Source organism: Callionymus lyra, chromosome 19, assembly GCF_982586985.1.
Source record: "Callionymus lyra chromosome 19, fCalLyr1.hap1.1, whole genome shotgun sequence".
Classification (NCBI taxonomy): domain Eukaryota; kingdom Metazoa; phylum Chordata; class Actinopteri; order Syngnathiformes; family Callionymidae; genus Callionymus; species Callionymus lyra.
In genome coordinates, this window is record NC_141836.1 from 5,942,481 (window position 1) to 5,962,741 (window position 20,261).

A 20,261-nucleotide genomic window follows, 5' to 3' on the forward strand; every position below is an offset into this window, starting at 1 on the left:
TCTACTGACTCCTTCAAGAAACATCTGTGTTTGATGATCTACTGACTCCTTCAAGAAACATCTGTGTTTGATGATCTACTGACTCCTTCCAGAAACATCTGTGTTTGATGATCTACTGACTCCTTCAAGAAACATCTGTGTTTGATGATCTACTGACTCCTTCAAGAAACATCTGTGTTTGATGATCTACTGACTCCTTCAAGAAACATCTTAAGACATTTTTATTTCTGCAGACTTTTTCTTAACTTTCTTGGGGCTCCACAAAAGATGGGCACCCCATTTCAAAGACCCTCTTCTGCCCTCGGCAACTCCCTTTATTGTACAACATTTTCACTACTTTTACTCACGAATATAACGTTCAACGAGATCAAAGGAGGCCCGAGCTATGCTTTCTAGATCCTCCTCACTGCCCCTCTGAGCCGCCCTAACCCGATTCTTCCGACACGGATCGAGGATGTTCAGGTGGCTGGAGGAGACTCGCTGGCTCGGAGGATCTGACGGTGAAACTAATCCGCGAGAGCAGTTTGGGCTAAAAAAAGATTCTGCACTCGGAGCCTCTCGTCGTTCGGACCGCAGACAAGAGCGCGGCGTCTCGGGATGAGCGAGGTGAAGCCCGTGGAGTCCGACTGATCAGTGTTCACATTCGTCTTATCTCGGCTCCGGCTCTCCATTTCCAACACTAATTCACTCTCGGGCAGATCTCAGAGCGTGGATCCGATCGCCGAGGCTGATCTTATCAGCTGATGATTTCTCCGGGAATCTACTCCACCCTTTTGATAAGTTAACGTTCCCGGACGGAAGGACGGGTGCTGTCCAAACGCAGTCGGCTCTCGGCCTGCCGTGTAACAGGAGGTTGTCGGGTTGAATCCCTGTGATACGTGCGGACCCTTAGGCGAAGGGCTCGGTGCTACAAACGTACATCAGCTGTGAGACTATCAAGGAAAAGAGACCTTTTAGCAAGGATCTTAAATCTGTATCCTCGAGGCTACGAGTGCTGTTCGTTTGGTAGAAACTCATCCTTGAGTGAAGAAAAAACTTTATTATTTATTGATAGTATAGTTTGTTTTAAAGAAGCCGAAAAAGTAAATGACAAAACCTTGTTAAATCAAGATGACATAACAACCTTTTTTAACCTTTGTTTAATACCCTTTTCAGCTGTTTTGAGGCAACACAATCTTTTAAAAATGACAATATATTATTGGCTTGTGTTGCATTAAAATTGCATATTTATCTGAATTTAAATAGAGACTAAGCAAAATATCAATACACCGATGTTTTTTTTTAACGCTACTGAATCAACATTTAACAGCACGGTATTTGTTTATTCCTTTGCTTTCTAATCATATTTCATTTGTATCATAGTTCTTTGATGGTTTGTATTGTGTGTATAAAATTAAATAATTCAATGTTTTAGTTACAATTAAGATGAAAATATTCACTGCTTTCGTTCATTTTTGTGTTGCAGTCTTAAAGTCCTCCGCAGCTAAAGCAATAATGAAATCCCGGGGATGACTGAGGACGAGAGGATACAGTCAACTCCAGCAGCTAAATCACATTTTACTTTTAGCATGAATCCTTTTTGATTCATATTTCAATAAAGTGTGAAGAAAATAATAAATGTATAGTTTTTTTTACAATTTACATGCAAACGTGAACAGCGTTTGTTCATTTTAGTGTTGCAATTAAACTTCGGTCATTACATCCTCCGCAGCTAAACGAACAATAAAATCTTGCGAGATCCCTACAATGACTGAGCACGAGAAGATACAGTGGAATGGAAATTTGTGAAGAGCTTCTGGTGGAGACCATTATAAACACTATGTTAAATTAAATGACAGACACAAAGACGCGATGACTGAGGACGAGAGGATACAGTCGACTCCAGCAGCTTGTAAAGCTGATGTTTGGACATATTTTGGTTTGAAAACAAATGAAATCAGTTACGACTTTGTGAAGAGTCATGTGGTCTGTAAATACTGCAACACCAGAGTCAAGTACTCGACAATACTACAAATACTGTATATACTTGTATTGTATTTTATTATTGGCTTATAAATCATATTTTATTTTTGACCATAGTTCTTTTATGGTTTATGCCTAAAAATGCATGGGTAAAATATCATTATTATTGTTTTATTTTTACTTTAAAAAAAATTGACATTGAAATATTCACAGTGTTAGTTAATTTGTGTTGCAATAAAGCTTTTGCCTGCTAGATGGCAGCAGTCATTACGTCCTCCACAGCCAAAGAAACATCTCAGCTATGACTGGGGATGAGAGGATACAGTGGACTCCAGCAGCTTTTAAAGCTGATTTTTAAACAAATAGTATTGTTAAACAAATGAAAGCAGTTACAACTTTGTCAAGAGTCATGTGGTCTGTAAATACTGCAACACCAGAGTCAAGTACTCGACAATACTACAAATACTGTATATATTTGTATAGTATTTTATTATTGGCTAATAAATCATATATTATTTTTGACCATAGTTCTTTTAGGGTTTATGCTTAAAAATGCATGGGTAAAATATCATTATTATTGTTTTATTTTTACTTTAAAAAAATTGACATTGAAATATTCACAGTGTTAGTTAATTTGTGTTGCAATAAAGCTTTTGGCTGCTAGATGGCAGCAGTCATTACGTCCTCCACAGCCAAAGTAACATCTCAGCTATGACTGGGGATGAGAGGATACACTGGACTCCAGCAGCTTTTAAAGCTGATTTTTGGACATATTTGTTGTTTTTTTTAAACAAATGAAAGCAGTTACAACTTTGTCAAGAGTCATGTGGTCTGTAAATACTACAAACCAGAGTCAAGTACTCGACAATACTACAAACACTGTATATATTTGTATAGTATTTTATATTGGCTAATAAATCATATATTATTTTTGACCATAGTTCTTTTATGGTTTATGCTTAAAAATGCATGGGTAAAATATTATTATTATTGTTTTATTTTTACTTTAAAAAAAATTGACATTGAAATATTCACAGTGTTAGTTAATTTGTGTTGCAATAAAGCTTTTGGCTGCTAGATGGCAGCAGTCATTACGTCCTCCACAGCCAAAGTAACATCTCAGCTATGACTGGGGATGAGAGGATACACTGGACTCCAGCAGCTTTTAAAGCTGATTTTTGGACATATTTGTTGTTGTTTTTTTAAACAAATGAAAGCAGTTACAACTTCGTCAAGAGTCATGTGGTCTGTAAATACTGCAACACCAGAGTCAAGTCCTGGACAATACTACACATATATACTTGTTACTACAGTATCACTACATATGGTATCGTCAACCCTGTATCGTGATATGTATCATATAGAGACATCAGTAACTATCTATTAAGGTGCGAGATAAGTTGTAATGTACAGTAGCAATAAATCTGGGCTTGTTTTTTAATATACATTTTAGAAGATTGTGGAAAAACTTGATTTTTGTTGGTTTTAAAACTACAAAAAACATTAATTTGGAAGCTTTAAAACACATGTTATGTTTGCTACATATGACATTTATTCACGCTGCCGGTGACAACCTGAGACACAAGCATGTGTTTCCATGGAGCGCCCGCCGCGCACCTGAACACAAGCCCAGGCGCATCAATTAAAGTGTTTTGCTGCGAGCGCGGCGTCCCGGCGGAGCAGACGACACCTGCAAACACACCTGAAGGGAGACGCACCATCCAGACGGCATCTAATCCTGACACGACTCCCCCCCCTTTTTTGTGTCGTTTTGTGCGAGGATGAGAGACGTACCCCAAACAAATCCTTTGACTCGGGTTTTGACGGCCTCACGCCGCGGAGGCAGGATTCACACCCTGGGTTTTTTGGCTCGAAACCGAGATTTGGCTCGCGGGCAGACCTCGCCTCGGAACGATTCTGCCCCGCAGTCGACTGCGAATATGAATATTTTTAAGTGTGTGTTTGGCAAACGTGCTCCGGCTCAAACTCAGCAGCAACATCTATTAACAAACGTCGCGGCGACCATTATTCCCGAGGAGTTTTACTCCAAACTTTTACTTAAAATAATAGAGAATATAAATCATTAAATAAGCTGGAAAAGTAACAAAAAAAGAGCAAATTAAATGTATGAGAAAAGCATTTTGTGGGAAAAACTAAAGGAGACAATCTATAATGTGTCAGGCTCCTCCTCACATCACTGATCTGATCCAGCCTTACACCCCAGCTCGGGCTCTGAGGTCTGTGGATCAGAATCTACTGATGGTTCCTGAACACGGTTCAGGACCAGAGGAGAGAAATCTTTTCAGGCTGTTGCTCCTAAGCTTTGGAACGATCTTCCTCTCTTTGCGCTTGATGATCTACTGACTCCTTTAAGAAACACCTTAAGACGTTTATATTTGTTCAGGCTTTTCCTTGATTTTCTGGAACTCCTGTTGTGTTATCAGTTTTATCTTGATCTTTAGAGTATATACTTTTAATATTGTTTTGATTGTTTAAGCGCTTTGTGACCCTGGTCTGGAAAAGCGCTATACAAATAAAAATGACTTACTTACTTACTTACTATAAGAACAAATCAATTAATAAAGTTAAACTTTACTCGTTGGTCCGTATTAGGTATTTTCGGAGGAAGACGTGGTCAAGGCTGCAGAAGGAGCCGCAGAAGGCGGAGGTTGTTAATGAATGTCGGACGACAAATGATCCGTTTCCTCTCCAGAGCTTCGCCGAGTGAAGAGAACTCAACCCCTGCTGGCGTCGATGCCGGGGACGTGAACGCATGAGTTCTGGCTTAATGTGGCAAAGAAGAAGAAGAAGAAAAAGAAGGAGAAGAACAAGCGTCCAGCCAGCTGTGGAACTGAGGATGGATCGGAAAGATTTGTTGTTTATCTTAGTCAAAGATAAACAGTTTATTAACTCGTTCCTAATGTTCCAAACGGCTCGATCCTGTTTAGCTCCGGATGCTAACCAACGTAGCTTTGAATTATTTCAGTATTCAATCTGTAAAGAAAATGTATTTAATCGATACTTACTAGTGCACAGACAAGAGTTGCAACACCATGGCTAATGGCTACATTTTAAATGCCAGTACTGATGCTTCATGAAACAGTGTCATGTTATTTAGAGGGCAGCAGGTGGCGCCACCAGTTTAAAAATGATGCGATGTTTTCATTCTTTATCGTAAATAAGGATTTTCTTTTTAAATAGAGACACGCTTACGTTAGACCACATGACCCGGGGTCCGATCTGATCCCACCCTGTGATTTTATTTGTGGATGCAGGTCTAAGAGAGCCACCAGACAAAACCAATAAATTCAACTTTACAATATAATGTTAAATTCAACCATTCAATATTCTGAAGGCCCTGAAATACTACCAAAGTTTCAGAGCTGCATGTAAATCTCCAGGACAAATATTATATTTGATAAAAATCATGTAGTATTCAGGTCAAGACAAAACTCTTACTTGTTGCTAATTCAATGTTGATTACGGGATATTCAGTAATTGTCCACGAAAATGACTAAAAAGAGTAGATTAACATGTAGAATCACATTAAACTCTGTTTTGTAGGAATGACCCTAAAAACCTCATCAATAACTTGTAATGTGTTTTTCTGTCTAGCAAGGGTTGCAGCGTCGCCTGATCCTCAGTCCAACTGAATATTTTTTGCGTCATATTTAACGAAGAAAAACCCAAAATGACACGGATGTTTGGGTAAACACTCTGAGAGTATTTCCTCTAAAGCCTCCTCCAAATGAGCCGCGCTGTAGTTCAGCGGGTCATGAGCCAGAAGACGTCGAGCTCTTCCACCGAGAGAATGGAACTCAAGGCTTATTGATTCTGGGGCTCGGGGTGGAAAAAACTAATTTTGAGCTTCAGTCAGCAGGAGCTTCCAGGTGTGACTCCAGGCTCATCATGAAATTCATGATTCATAATTTCTATTCATCAACACGTCCGTCTGTTTCTTTGGCTCTCGCTCATATTCGGCCGGACTACCTTGAGCGACTTCAAGAAGATTTTCCAGGATCGTATTCCCAACATGGACGTCACTCACGCCCAGGTCTTGACTTGAAGCCCTGATGAAAACACAGACTCTCCACAGCTTCTCCTCTGTCCCGGGTTATCTGGGAAACACTGACGCTAACAAAGCCTGACACTGGTTTGCTGATGAGCCGCCGCAGATAAGGGCCCGGCGTTGTGAGCTCAGGGGACTCTGGGCACAAAGAGCCGAGGCTTATCTGGAGGAGCAGGTGTGTATCTGAGTGGACGTCCACGTGGAGGCTGAGCCTCCCTGGTTAAGATCCACTCGCTCGGAGAAAAACTGACTCGCGTTCTTTTGGTGTTTTGAGTCACTTTTGAGGAGCATCTTCACCAGAGACGTTTGAAAACTTTATCTCCTTTCATTTCCACTCTTGAATTAGAGCATCAGTGAAGACCTGATCGATTGACTTTTTTTTTTTTAATTTGTATACATGTCATAATCTTTTGAGCTTATCTCATCAGGAGAGGGAGACTAATAAGCTGCTCACGATGACAGCAGCTGTGTGTGACAAGACAATGATGATGATGAAGATGAGGATGAGGATGAGGATCATGATGAAGATGAAGAGGATGATGATCATGATGAAGATGAGGAGGAGGAGGAGGAGGAGGAGGATGACGATGACGATGACGATGATGAAGATGATGAGGAGGATGATGATGACGATGACGATGATGATCATGATAAAGATGAGGATGAGGATGAGAATGATGATGAAGATGATGATAACAAGGATGAGGAGGATGAAGATGATGATGAAGATGACGAGGATGAAGAGGATGAGGATCATGATGAAGATGAGGAGGACGACGATGATGACGATCATGATCATGATAAAGATGAGGATAAGGATGAAGATGATGATGAAGATGAAGATGAAGATGACGATGAAGATGAAGATAATGATGAGGATGATGAAGATGACGATGAAGATGAGGATGATGAAGATGAAGATGAAGATGATGATGAAGGTGAAGATGATGATGATGAAGATGAAAATGAAGATGATGATGAAGATGATGATGTAGACGATGATGATGACGATGAAGATGATGATGATGAAGATGATGATGAAGACAATGAAGATGAAGACAATGATGATGAAGATGATGATGAAGCTGAAGATGAAGATGAAGATAATGATGAGGATGATGATGAAGATGAAGATGATGAAGATGAAGATGAAGATGATGATGATGAAGGTGAAGATGATGATGATGAAGATGAAGATGAAGATGATGATGAAGATGATGAAGAAGATGATGAAGACGATGAAGATGAAGACAATGATGATGAAGATGATGATGAAGATGAAGACGATGAGGAAGACGATGAAGATGAAGACGATGATGATGAAGACAATGATGATGAAGATTATGATGAAGATGAAGACGATGATGAAGAGGAAGACGATGATCACTGCAGTGTGTTGATGCACTGATGCTGCCACTCCTGATGTTCTCCTCCAGTAACTGCTCCTTAAATGTGACGGTGCAGCCGAGGACGAGTCTTTCTCTCTCTGCTCCAGTTACTGATGCTGCTCGTCCCCTGGAGCTCTGCACCTCATACTAGTCTCTCTCTCTCTCTCTCTGCACCTCATACTAGTCTCTCTCTCTCTCTCTCTGCACCTCATACTAGTCTCTCTCTCTCTCTCTCTGCACCTCATACTAGTCTCTCTCTCTCTCTCTCTGCACCTCATACTAGTCTCTCTCTCTCTCTCTCTCTCTCTCTCTCTCTCTCTCTCTCTCTGCACCTCACACTAGTCTCTCTCTCTCTCCCTCTAAGTTGCTTATTTTCTATTTTCCTCGTCCATATTTCATGTCTGACCCTGTTCCTGCCGCTCGCTCTCCTGGCGTCGAGGCTAAACGAAAGGACGTGAGCAACATATGTTGGATCTTCTCACGGGTAAGAGAGGAGATTACTCGGCCGGAGCTTCACGAGCCGTCCGGGCTCCTCGAGCGGAACCAATTACAAGACACAACATATTTGAGAAGTAAACCGCGAGAAGACGGGATTTTGAAAAAGTAGTTCCAAGAGAAGAAGGGAAGGAGGAGTAAATAAGTCTTGAGGGAGGAGGACGAGTCCATCAAGGGAAGAGGATAATGAACCGCAGGACAAGATGCAGGTTTCGTTTCCAGCTCCGGGCAAACTTTGTCCTTTCTAGAGTAGAGTAGAGTTTTTATCTCCTCCATGCTTGAGTGGCTTCACTCGGGCCCCAGAGAAGAAGAGGTGGATCGAGAACTTTGTGACTTCCTTGAGCTTCATTCAAGACTCGGGGGATAAACAAGGACCCACAAGACTTTTTAAGTGATTCGTACATATGTTCGTGTTCGTGCGATATAGTGGAGCAAGATTTACTCAATGACTGAACACAAATAATTGTTGCCCAAATGTGTAAAATCAACGTCTCTGAAAAAGGGAAAATGTGTAAAATGTTGTTTTTTTTTAAGTCTCCAAAAAATTTTAGAAATCGACCAATTTTTACCACGAAAACGTGTAAAAAAAAAAGGCCAAAAATCAACGGAAATAATGTCGGAAAACTAAAGTTTGATATGCGACGGACCGTGTGAATGCAAAAAATGCCCAAATGATAAGATCTAGTTTTTTGAAGACTAAAAAAAAAAGTATAAATCGACCAATTTTTTACCACGAAAACTTGTTAAATAAAAAGGCTAAAAATCAACGTCTCTGAAAACGGGAAATAATGTCGGAAAACTAAAGTTTGATATCCGACGCACCGTTTGAACGCAAGTAATTGTTGCACAAATATGTAAAATTTATTTTTTTGAAGACTCAGAGAAAAGGTATAAAACAACCTATTTTTACCTTGAAAACTTGTAAAAGAAAAGGCCAAAAATCAACATCTCTCAAAATTAAAGTCGAACTGATGTTAATAGGAACAGTTTGGTAAAAAATATATATATATTTGTACCGTGACCTTGAAGATTTCAGCCCGTTGTATTATTTAAATGTAAAAAAAATGACATTGTTTGTAAGTAAGTTATTGTTATTTATAAACGAACTTTGTCAGACCAGGGTCACAAAGCGCTTGAACAATCAAAAACAATATACAGTTAAAATATATACTTTAAAAGGCCAAGATAAAATAAAGACAAACACAACATCTCTATGAAAGTTAAGACAAAGCACAAATGAAAAGGTCTTAAGATGCTTAAGAGACTGGCAGGGAAAATGTGAGTTCTCCTACTAGAGCGGCTAAGAATTCTCGCTGCACAGTTTTGCATTAACTTCAGGCGAGACAGATCCTTATTGTTTGGACACCAAAATAAACTTTAAATGAGTGTTAAATGTCCCAGAATCCCTGACATTCAAAGGTCATTGACTTATCCAAGAATTGGGAAAGAAGAACTTATCCATTTATTCAAAAACCAGCACCTAAATTGAAAGAAATCCAACGTCAAGAGGACTTCTGGGTCGAACGTAAACTGAACATAGTGTGTTTTTGTGTTTGTGAACGTCACACTCTCTCAGTTTATCTTCGTGCGACAGGTTTCTTCGGAGCCTCACAGGCAAAAAATCTCGACTAAAAAACACCGTTAACTGCTCTTGATTCATAGCAGAATATTTTACAATATTGACAACATTGAAAAAAAGTTTTCTGATCCTGAGATGACGATGAAATCTGACACAAACATTAACGTACAAGACGTTACAGACGAGCAATAAGGAGGTATTTGGAGGTTTTTAAAGTGTCTTTTCGGGACGGAAACAAGTTAGCGCCGGCGGCTACGTTAGCATGGACATACATTTTTACCTAAAACTCCAAAAAAAGGAATAATCAAAACCTTATTCGACACAAGGGTGAGTAGAAAACGGGAGATTTCGGTTGAACTATATGTGAAACTGGCCGTTTACGGTTGAAAACTAACCGCTAACTTGTGCGAAAGATCAGCCCCCTATGAAGACGTTGACCCGGTTCGTGGACGTCTTTGGACTTTAATCTCTGATTCGACGACGACTCGTGCCCACATCAGGCACAAAACACCGCACAAGGAGAGGTTAGATCCGTGGACGACGCACTCTTTATTAATTCATGATCCGGTCTTCATTATCCGTCAGTCCGGGCTCGTATAGTTTCAATGCACAGCAGCCATTACCACGGTCTTCATAATTCATGAACTTGTGTGTGTGTGTGTGTGTGTGTGTGTGTGTGTGTGTGTGTGTGTGTGTGTGTGTGTGTGTGTGACTAGGTGTGATCACGGCTAATTACTGGGGTATCGTGGGTAATGAGGAGGGATGCGAGGAGGGTCGTCCTCCGGGGCCGCCCCGGCGATGGGAAGTGGTCTCTCTCCGCACAAACAACATTACAACGATTCACACTCGTGTCCGTGACACCGTGGACCATCGACTCGTGAAGCGTCCTCCACGAACACCAGCTCGCCGGGACGACACACTCGCTCGTGAACACGTGAGCGAGAGGGAGATGATCATCAAACAAACAGCGGTGACCCAGATTCCGATCACTTATCTATCCGCTCGTTCCGTTATTAGGAGGAAGGCGAAGCCGTCGCTTGACTTTGCGACGACTTCGTTTGTGTCGGAAGACCGAGGACGTCCAGATAATTAACAAACTAGAGACAACAACACACACCGCTTTAGAAACTGAAATAGCCTGAAAAATCGGAATTTCTTGCAGACGACAAGCCAGATAAAATGGCTTGAAGATTCGTGTGTAGATCACTGACTGTTTGAGAAGGTTGTGTTGGGGGGGCAACTCTGACAGGTCAAAGAAAAGGGGGAACATAGGGGACAGAAACCCCCCCCATGAACATTCAATTGTGCCCAATTTTAAAGAAATTACATTTACACGTGGATCAGCAACTTACAAGTCCGGTTGATTCTGAGACAATCGTAGTCCAAAATCTGCTGAGACTTGCGATTCATATAACAGCCACCAGATGGCAGGGTTGTAATCGACTTTGACGAGCGGAGAGAACCAGGAAAGCGGCAAGTTACAAATGTAAGTATTTTCTTTGTTCATGGATGTGTAAAAAAAAAAAAACGGAACCACGCGTTTGTCTTAAGTCCGATAAGTATTGCCTGTATGTATATATACATATATACATATACGGTACGTACAGTACATCCATCCATCCATCCATACATAAGATACGTAAATACATACATATAGATATATATACATACATATAGATATATATATACATACATACATAGATACATACATGCATACCTATCAATATACATACATACATACCTATATACATACATATACATACATATATACATACAGTACATATATATATACATACATACATATAGATATATATACATACATATAGATATATATACATACATACATAGATACATACATGCATACCTATCAATATACATACATACATACCTATATACATACATATACATACATATATACATACAGTACATATATATATACATGCATACATACATATACACACATACATATACACATACATACATATATTCATACACACATACATATACACATACATACATATATTCATACATACATACATATGGATATATATATGAGAATTCCATAGTTTTCATTTCCATTTGTCAACTGTAAGGGGGCAAAAGACACCCATGAAAATTTCAATTTTTTTATAACAATTGAAATGATTTACTATATATATATATATATATATATATATATATATATACACACATACACAAATTTCCAGAAATTCGGCTACATTTGTGAATTAAAATCACATTAAAAATGTAAAGAAAAGGGACGTGTAAAAATATATAGACGAATAAATATGATTAATTCACATCACAATTCAAATTAATAAATCATGTTCTAAGACAAAATAAATCTGATATTGTATTCACCTCTGAAATATACAGTATATTGGAAAAGAAAGAACAAACAGAAACATCCAATTATTTAAAGCTGTTCGAGATCGTTGGGTCATGAAATGTGAATCAATATTTGTTCGCTTCAACTTCTCCGGAGAACAGAAGTGACTGTTTGATCACATTTTACTTTTACCATGAGTCTTTTTTTTTGGATCATATTTCAATAAAGTGTGTATAAAATAATAAATGTATAGTTTTTATTTACAATTTACATGCAAAAGTGCAAAGCATTTGTTCATTTTTGTGTTGCCATTAAACTGCCATCATTACTTCCTCCGCAGCTAAACGAACAATAAAATATTGCGAGATCCCTGCGATGACTGAGGACGAGAGGATGCAGTCGACGCCAGTCCAGTTTGGACATATTTTGGTTTGAAAACAAATGAAAGCAGTTACGACTTCGTCAACAGTCATGTGGTCTGTGAATACTGCAACACCAGAGTCAAGTACTCGACAATACTACACATATATTCTTGTTACTACAGTATCACTATATACTGTACCGTTGTCTCTGTATCATGAATTTATTTTTGTTAAAATTCAACCTCCGGCCACTAGATTGCAGCAGTCATTACATCATCCGCAGCTAAGATCCAAGTGATAACTGAGGATGAGAGGATACAGTCGACTCCAGCGGCTTTTAAAGCTGATGTTTGGACATATTTTGGTTTGAAAACAAATGAAAGCAGTTACGACTTCGTCAAGAGTCATGTGATCTGTAAATACTGCAACACCAGAGTCAAGTACTCGACAATACTACAAATATATCCTTGTTACTACAGTATCACTATATATTTTACCGTTGTCTCTGTATCATGAATTTATTTTTGTTACAATTCAACCTCCGGCCACTAGATGGCAGCAGTCATTACATCTTCCGCAGCTAAGATCCAAGTGATAACTGAGGATGAGAGGATACAGTCGACTCCAGCGGCTTTTAAAGCTGATTTTTGGACATATTTTGGTTTGAAAACAAATGAAAGCAGTTACGACTTTGTCAAGAGTCATGTGGTCTGTAGATTCTACAACACCAGAGTCAAGTACTCAACAATACTACAAATATATCCTTTTACTAAAGTATCACTATATATTGTACCGTTGTCTCTGTATCATGCATTTATTTTTGTTACAATTCAACCTCCGGCCACTAGATTGCAGCAGTCATTACATCTTCCGCAGCTAAGATCCAAGTGATAACTGAGGACGAGAGGATACAGTCGACTCCAGCAGCTTTTTAAAGCTGATGTTTGGACATATTTTGGTTTGAAAACAAATGAAAGCAGTTACGACTTCGTCAAGAGTCATGTGGTCTGTAAATACTGCAACACCAGAGTCAAGTACTCAACAATACTACACATATATATACTTGTTACTATAGTATCACGATATAAAGTATCGTGATCCTCGGTGCATCATGGGATGCTGAGAAAAGGCAGCTGTCGATTCGTCTGGATTTGCGTCGGTGATAAAACACGACTCCTAAGGAGAAGCTTTACTTTCTGCTCACATCTCCAAACGTTAAACTCATGGACAGCTTGTATCCTCTTGTCCTCAGCTTGTATCACTGACGCTCCCAACATCCTTTTACTGTGTCGTTTAACACGATTATACTTTTGGCCAGGATGCAGTTTTTTTTTTTCTGTTGTCCGTGTGTCGCCTCTTCTTAGCAGATTACACTCAAAAAAAAAGAAGAAAAAGAGCAAAGAGGTTGTGAATCACCAGCAACCTCACACAGTCCTGTGTGTCCAGCGGGTCTGACCCGGCACCTCCTCACAGGAAGTGGGTCAGCGGCGAGTCTTCACACTTCCTGTTGTGCGAACTCACGCCTCCGGGGAGAGGATTTAAGAAAAGCGTTTTTTAAAGAGGCCTCTGGAGCAGGATTGAGCTTCATCACGGATGTAAGAGCAGGTAAGAGCTGCAGGGATGATGGTCCAGGAAGTGTCGGATCTAGAATCCTGGGAGACGCTTCGCTCCGCAGACCTGACAGCATCTCCTCAAGTTATCAACAACAAAGAGCCTGTTCACCGGTGCAGCCGAGAATATGACAGACTTTTCAGTTATTTTTTCAGCTTTGGAAAAGAAATAGTAATAAAAACAATTGTAAATAATATGAATTAATTGTAAAATAAAACAACTAAAAACTAAATAATGCATTTTTAAATGAGTAAGTCAAGGTTTTAATGGGATTTAAGGTTTTCCTTTTTATAATTCAACAGTTTAATAAACATGAATATTTCATTTAAATGTTTGCATTGATTTTGTCTTTATTTTATCTTAATGTTTAGGTCTACAAGGAAGTTGATATTATATGGTGGTTGTATTCAATGTTCCAAAAATGGATGCTAAGAGTCATTAAAGTTTACTTAACAATTGTATATGATTATTCAAAACAAGTTTAACTCTTAATATTATTATATATTTTTTTAGGATTTGCTGTTTGCTGACAGTTTGTAAAATTGTAAAAACATTTTGTGTGAAGCAGCAGCAGTTACTTGATGGTAACTCTAGAAAAATGAATGTTAATTGTGTTTCTTTGTAGCTGATGAGTGAAGCAACACATCAGCAAAACGTGTTAATTGACTTCTGAGTTTGTACAATTGAAAAAAAAGGATTAAAAAACAACTGTATACAAAAAAAACTACTTGTTGAGTAAAAACAAACTTTTTCTGTTCTGAAAAAGACATTTTAAAAACATTTTCGTCACCATCCGAGTACAGAATGATCGCAAAATGTAAATTAAATTAATATTAAATTGAACAAACATATATTAAATATTTATTTAAATGATAATATTAAAGCCACTATTGTGTTGTATAAGTGTAACATTAATTAATGGTGACATTATGTTAAATAATGATTAAACTTCAGTAGAATTATTCTTGCAGGGTCATCATAGTAATAATAGTAAAATTAAGATTATATCGATATTTAAACAAGGATTTTTCTGGGGGAAAACATGACTTTATCAGGTTTTAATTTGTGTTTTTGATTTAAAGAGAAATACAGCCACTGATTGTTAAACGAAGCCATACTCGACTAAGCTCCGCCCCCATTATCAGCATCATAGTCGTTCATTCGTTCATTCATTTTCAACCGCTTTATTCCTTACAGGGGTCGCGGAGTGACTGGAGTCTATCCCAGTATCATAGGGCAGGAGGCAGGGGACACCCTGGACAGGACGCCAGTCTGTCGCAGGGCACTCAAAGACAGACAACCCTTCACACACACACTCATACCTATGGATCATTTCCAAGAGTTCTCAATTAACCTCTGTATGTTTTTGGACTGTGGGAGGAAACCGGAGTGTCCGGAGTAAACCCACGCAACACGGGGAGAACATATAAACTCCAGACAGATAGTGGTGTCATCACAAATGAAGCATGTGTCGCAGTGTGTTGTTCGGTTAAACGCTTCACTGGAGTTTCATCTTTGCCGTCAATAACCGTTAAAGTTAATGGAACTGAAGGCGAGAAACGACGCGACGGTCGCTGAGCAGTTATTGACAGAACGATTTGACCTGCGATGGTTCAACAGACGGAAACTATTGGATTAAATACAGGATCTGAATTTTCAGCTCGACGTTCCCCTAATGAAATCTTTATTTAATGTTTGGAAAAACACCCACATAAAGGGAAAACACTCCAGAACCTCACCTCGCAAAAGCCCCTCAGGCGTGTCTTTAAACCCACGATTTACCTCCAAAATAATACTGACAGAACGTCTGTTAAAATACAAAACACATTATAAAAATTATGAAACGTTTTAAGGTGAAATGTTGCGATTGTTTTGCAAAACAAAACTTGTAAATAATACAAAATAAGAATATTATGCTGTGGTATATATCCGAGTTCTTGTCTCGTTGATGTTTTTTAAATACAATTATCTTTTTTTGAAATACTACTTTTCATTGTTTTGATATTTGAAAAAAGTATTGGCAAATTGATTAGAAACAGAATCAAAAACAGGATTTTTTGTGGTGACGTTACATAATAAAATAATTAAAATAATGTGAATTAAACAATTAAATTAAATTGAAGTGACATTACCATAAATGCGAAGGTACATATTAAAAAATATATCATATCTGGAACTCATATTTTTGTCGTTTTATGGCAGTTGGCGAATACCGTAAAAGTGCAGTACCGCCACCTACTGGTATGGAGTGTGAATAAGAATCAACAAGTTTTCCTTCAATTCTACTTATAAGTACATAAATAAACTATGGTAGACATAACTAACCATTTTTAATATTCTCTTTACTAATTGATTTCTACTAAGATAGTACCAAATCATAACATTTGTCACTTGAATTTCTAGTATTTTAAGATAATTGTGGGTCTTAAATGTGCATTTTTGGTTCTTTTGTGCAAAACAAAACACGATACCATCTCAACGACGAGCGAGTCCGGGCCTCGATCACATGACATTCACAGTAAATGCCACGTTTCGGAAGAACGTCAGATAAATCCCGAGTCATTCATCGTCGACATCCAGACGCCGTCCGTCAAACACCGTACGGCAGGAAGTTCGAAAGCACTCACCGACGTTGATGACGTTGGCGGACAGGAAGTGGCTGCAGGGAAGACTCGCCGTGCTCAGGTAGGATTCTCCGTCCGTGGTCACGGTGGTCCTGGAGCGCAGAGACAAGTTGGGGGAGTCGGTCACCATCGCCATCCTGGCGGCAACGGACTCCATGTCGACTCGGCGGCGGATAAAGTTTCGGGTGTTTTTTCGACTCCGAGTGAAAAGTTGATTCGTGAGCGAAGAGTTTAGTCGAATAGATCCATGGACTATGTGTGCAGGAGCAGCCCCATCACTCCAGAACCAGGTCCAGTGACCTGCAGCAGGGAGACAGAGAAGAAGAAAGTCAATATTCAAGGGAATCTTTGTCGGTCCTTAACTTGTTTTGTTAAGGGTCAATGATGTTTGCGGATGATATAGTGATTTTTTTTAGTGATAGTAAGGCGTCCCACGATAATAAACGTGAGATGAACAACATAAAAAACAGCTTATTTTTTGTAGTAAATTAATTCCTCTTATAGAGCCCCATGAACGCCAATAAACATTTCTTTAAGAATAATTTGGGGGGAAATTGTGGCCATTTTATTAGAAATATTGCTTTTAAATATTAAATCAAATTTGTTTCTGAAAAACTGTCTTGTATAGTTTAAAAAAAAAGTCTTTATCTTTTTAAATGTGTTTTTTTGTATAAGTTTAAATGTGTTTTTGCTTTATTTTATGTATTTATACCATGACCTTGAATGTCTTGAAAAGCACATATAAATAAAAGATATTATTGTTATTATTATTATTATTAATAAAGTGTCTTCAGACAACTCTGCTATAATTCGAAACTTTAAATAAACATTCAATAGAATAATTACAAGAAATCTTGTGTTTTTATATTTATTATCATCTTGTAATTATTGGCTACAAAATCACTACCTTTAAACCGTTAATATATTACATTTTCATTGTTTTTTTGTCAGTTTAAAGTTGTTGTAAATAAATGTTTCAAATAATCGTGATTCTGCAACAGGTGAAGAAGAATTTACGTTTTAAGTTTATTAGTATTAAATTGATCATAATCTGGTCAGTAATAAAATTCGGATTAAAAATATATATTTTTTAAAAAACGTTTGTTTTCTGAAAGACAAACTAAACTAGTAGGAGCGCGTGGCCAACCACAGGCGTGGTTTAAGAGGTGCTGCCACGCTGTGGTCATAAGAGGAAGTGCATGCGGCGCCTCTACTTTCTGTGTGAATAATTGATCAGTGAAACACAAAATAGAATAAAAAACGGCGCTGCAGGCTCGAGAAATGGGTCAAAAATAAGTCAATCTAGAAAGCTCGTTTTTGAACAAACACTGAAGGGAAACAAAGAGATGCTGGTGGTCTAAAGATCTTCTCTCCAGATGTGGGAGTTTAATTCTAGGAACCTGAGCTTCAGATGTTCCTACCTGACTGTCGCCTCAACTGAACAGAAAAGGAGGACGAATCCACTTTTAAATCCACATTTGCACCTCAGAGTCCAGAGTGAGTGTGTGGGCTCTGAGGCTGAGTCCAGTGGTTTAGACATGGTGGGCCGGCCTGGGGGGGCATGTTGGGAGCTGCCTGATCCTCGCTGAGATACACGCGTGTCTGAGCATGTTGTGCGTCTGCGAGTGTGTGTGTGTGTGTGTGTGTGTGTGTGTGTGTGTGTGTGTGTGTGTGTGTGTGTGTGTGTGTGTGTGTGTGTGTGTGTGTGTGTGTGTGTGTGTGTGTGTGTGTGTTCACACCGCTGGAATGTGAGGCGGTGAGGACGTGATGTCGGAAGTGTTGCGTCTGAGATGATTCATGATTTTCTCTCCGGGGTTAAAAAAAAAAAAGTGTCACAAGAGCGACGATCAAAATATTTTCACCCGCATTTGATTCTTTGTGATCAGTAAATACTCACTTGATCACACCTTTGGCTCTTTTTACAGCTTTAACTGTTGCAGTTCATTATGGGACTTGTGGGTTTATGTAGGACATGATTTGTTTTGATGTTTCACAACTGATCGCGGGAGGAAAACAGAGAAAACTTAAACTTTTAGTGTAAAATAAAATGATTAATATTCGATAAACCCCTTTATAAAAGAAAACATTTAAAACAATAACACAACAGTTTTATTTTTTCAATTATTGTTGTTCTTTTTTATTATTAACTTGCAATAACAAAGAATATATACTTATTTATTTAATTAATATTTGAAGATATTTGAGATGCTTCTTGTTTGTCTTTTCCTCTTTTAAAATAATTGAAAAATAAATAAAATTTTGCGACGTATATATGACTATCTAATCCACGTCTAAAAATATATATATTTAAAAGTAAATCTTTCCCAGTTCCACTCTGCACTTTTCTATTTAAAGACCCATCAGCTCATTTTATGATCCATACGACGCACCATTAAATTGTCAGTTGTGTTATATTATCTCTCGGCAACATCAATTTCTCGGGGTATGCCTGTCGTCATGGCAACGCGGTCTTCTATTGATCATATTGATCACGGGTACGTGGAAAGGAGCGTAAAAACAAAAGAAGAAAAGCTCATCATGGCGGTGCTGCTGCTCATCAGGACTGAATCCACTGGAACCGCTTCAAAGAAAGTGTGCAGACATTTCTCTCCTGGCAGAGGAAAGACGCCGTCGCCGCCAAACAAACGACGTTGAATATGTTTCGCAACCGAAATCTCGTCGGCGTAAAAGAGTAAACTCGGAGGAGATGATGACGGTAAGAAGTCGGGAGGATTGAGGTCATCGGTTGAGGAGCGGTGACTGGTTCAAGAAAGTGACTCACGTGAACTCTCTGGGTTTTTTTTTTTTTTTAAAGAAGCGAGACAATCACCTTTGACTTGTCCCGACACGACCGCGTTACACAATCGCACAAGCGTGTCCACGTCTGAAAGCCTGGGCTGAGGAAGCGAGGGAAGAAAAGGAGAGAAGCGCGGAAGGATTGACCTTTTCTTGGCATTTATAAATGACAAAAGCTTGATCGAATGTTTCTTGAAAATAAAGCGAATTAACTTGTTTTATTGATTGATTTATGTTTTGTTTTTTGATCAAGTCATGTATTGAAAAATAAATAATATAATAATTAAATTAGTGATGCGTTGATGAAGCTTCATGAAACAGTGTCATGTTGTTTAGAGGTCAGTAGATGGCGCCATCAGTTAAAAAAATGATGTTTCATTAAGCAGTTGTTCAAAACAAAGGAAAGTAGTGTAGAGGGCGCCATCTAGTGGACTCTGAAAATAATGACACTGCTTCATGAAGCTTCATCACATATCACTAGTTTAAAGTGAAGTTATAAGTCAAAAAACTTTTAACGCAATTATATAAAGTCACAGGCACGTATAAAGTTAAAGTTTAATGTAAAAAAAATAAAGTGATTTAATATATATCTACACGTTTTGGTAGTTCTATGTTCAAAATTATAAAACTGTAAGTTATAATATATATTGTTAATTGAATTAAAGAACAATATATAATATATATAATATATGATTTTGTTAATCCTTTTTTTTTTGCTTGACAGACCCTCACTTAAGTCACGGTTCATAATGCGGCCCCTGAGGACATTTTACTGGCCAACCTGTAAAGTCAAAGTCAAGTAACAACGAGAAAATCACAGGAAAAAGTGCATTTAACTGCCAAACGGCTCATTTCACACGTCTTTAAAAACTCATAGCATATGATCAGATCGATAAAACAATTAACAGCGGAAGTAGAAGCACTTAAATGATTAAAAACTGGTTCTTGTTACAGGCCAGACTAACCAAGAGAGACCAGACACATGCTCACAAGATGTAAACACAGGCCACAAACGGCAAAAACAAGTGTAGCATGACTAACCAGAA

At 38.4% G+C, this 20,261-nt stretch overlaps 1 protein-coding gene across 2 annotated transcripts in view; it reads right to left on the reverse strand.

The window, feature by feature from the left end:
- plch2a (phospholipase C, eta 2a) overlaps window positions 1–20,261 on the reverse strand; it is a 143,085-nt gene that overhangs the window by 113,947 nt on the left and 8,877 nt on the right. Inside the window, exons 1-2 of one of the 2 annotated variants that reach the window (XM_087780687.1) lie at window positions 17,841–17,902; window positions 16,423–16,719 (exon numbers count right to left, since the gene is read on the reverse strand). In XM_087780687.1, the coding sequence (XP_087636813.1) occupies window positions 16,423–16,576 (154 nt within the window). In that variant the 5' untranslated portion in view covers window positions 16,577–16,719; window positions 17,841–17,902. Of the gene's footprint in view, window positions 1–16,422; window positions 16,720–17,840; window positions 17,903–20,261 lie in introns of those variants that run through there. The other variant, XM_087780686.1, reaches the window with a different exon arrangement.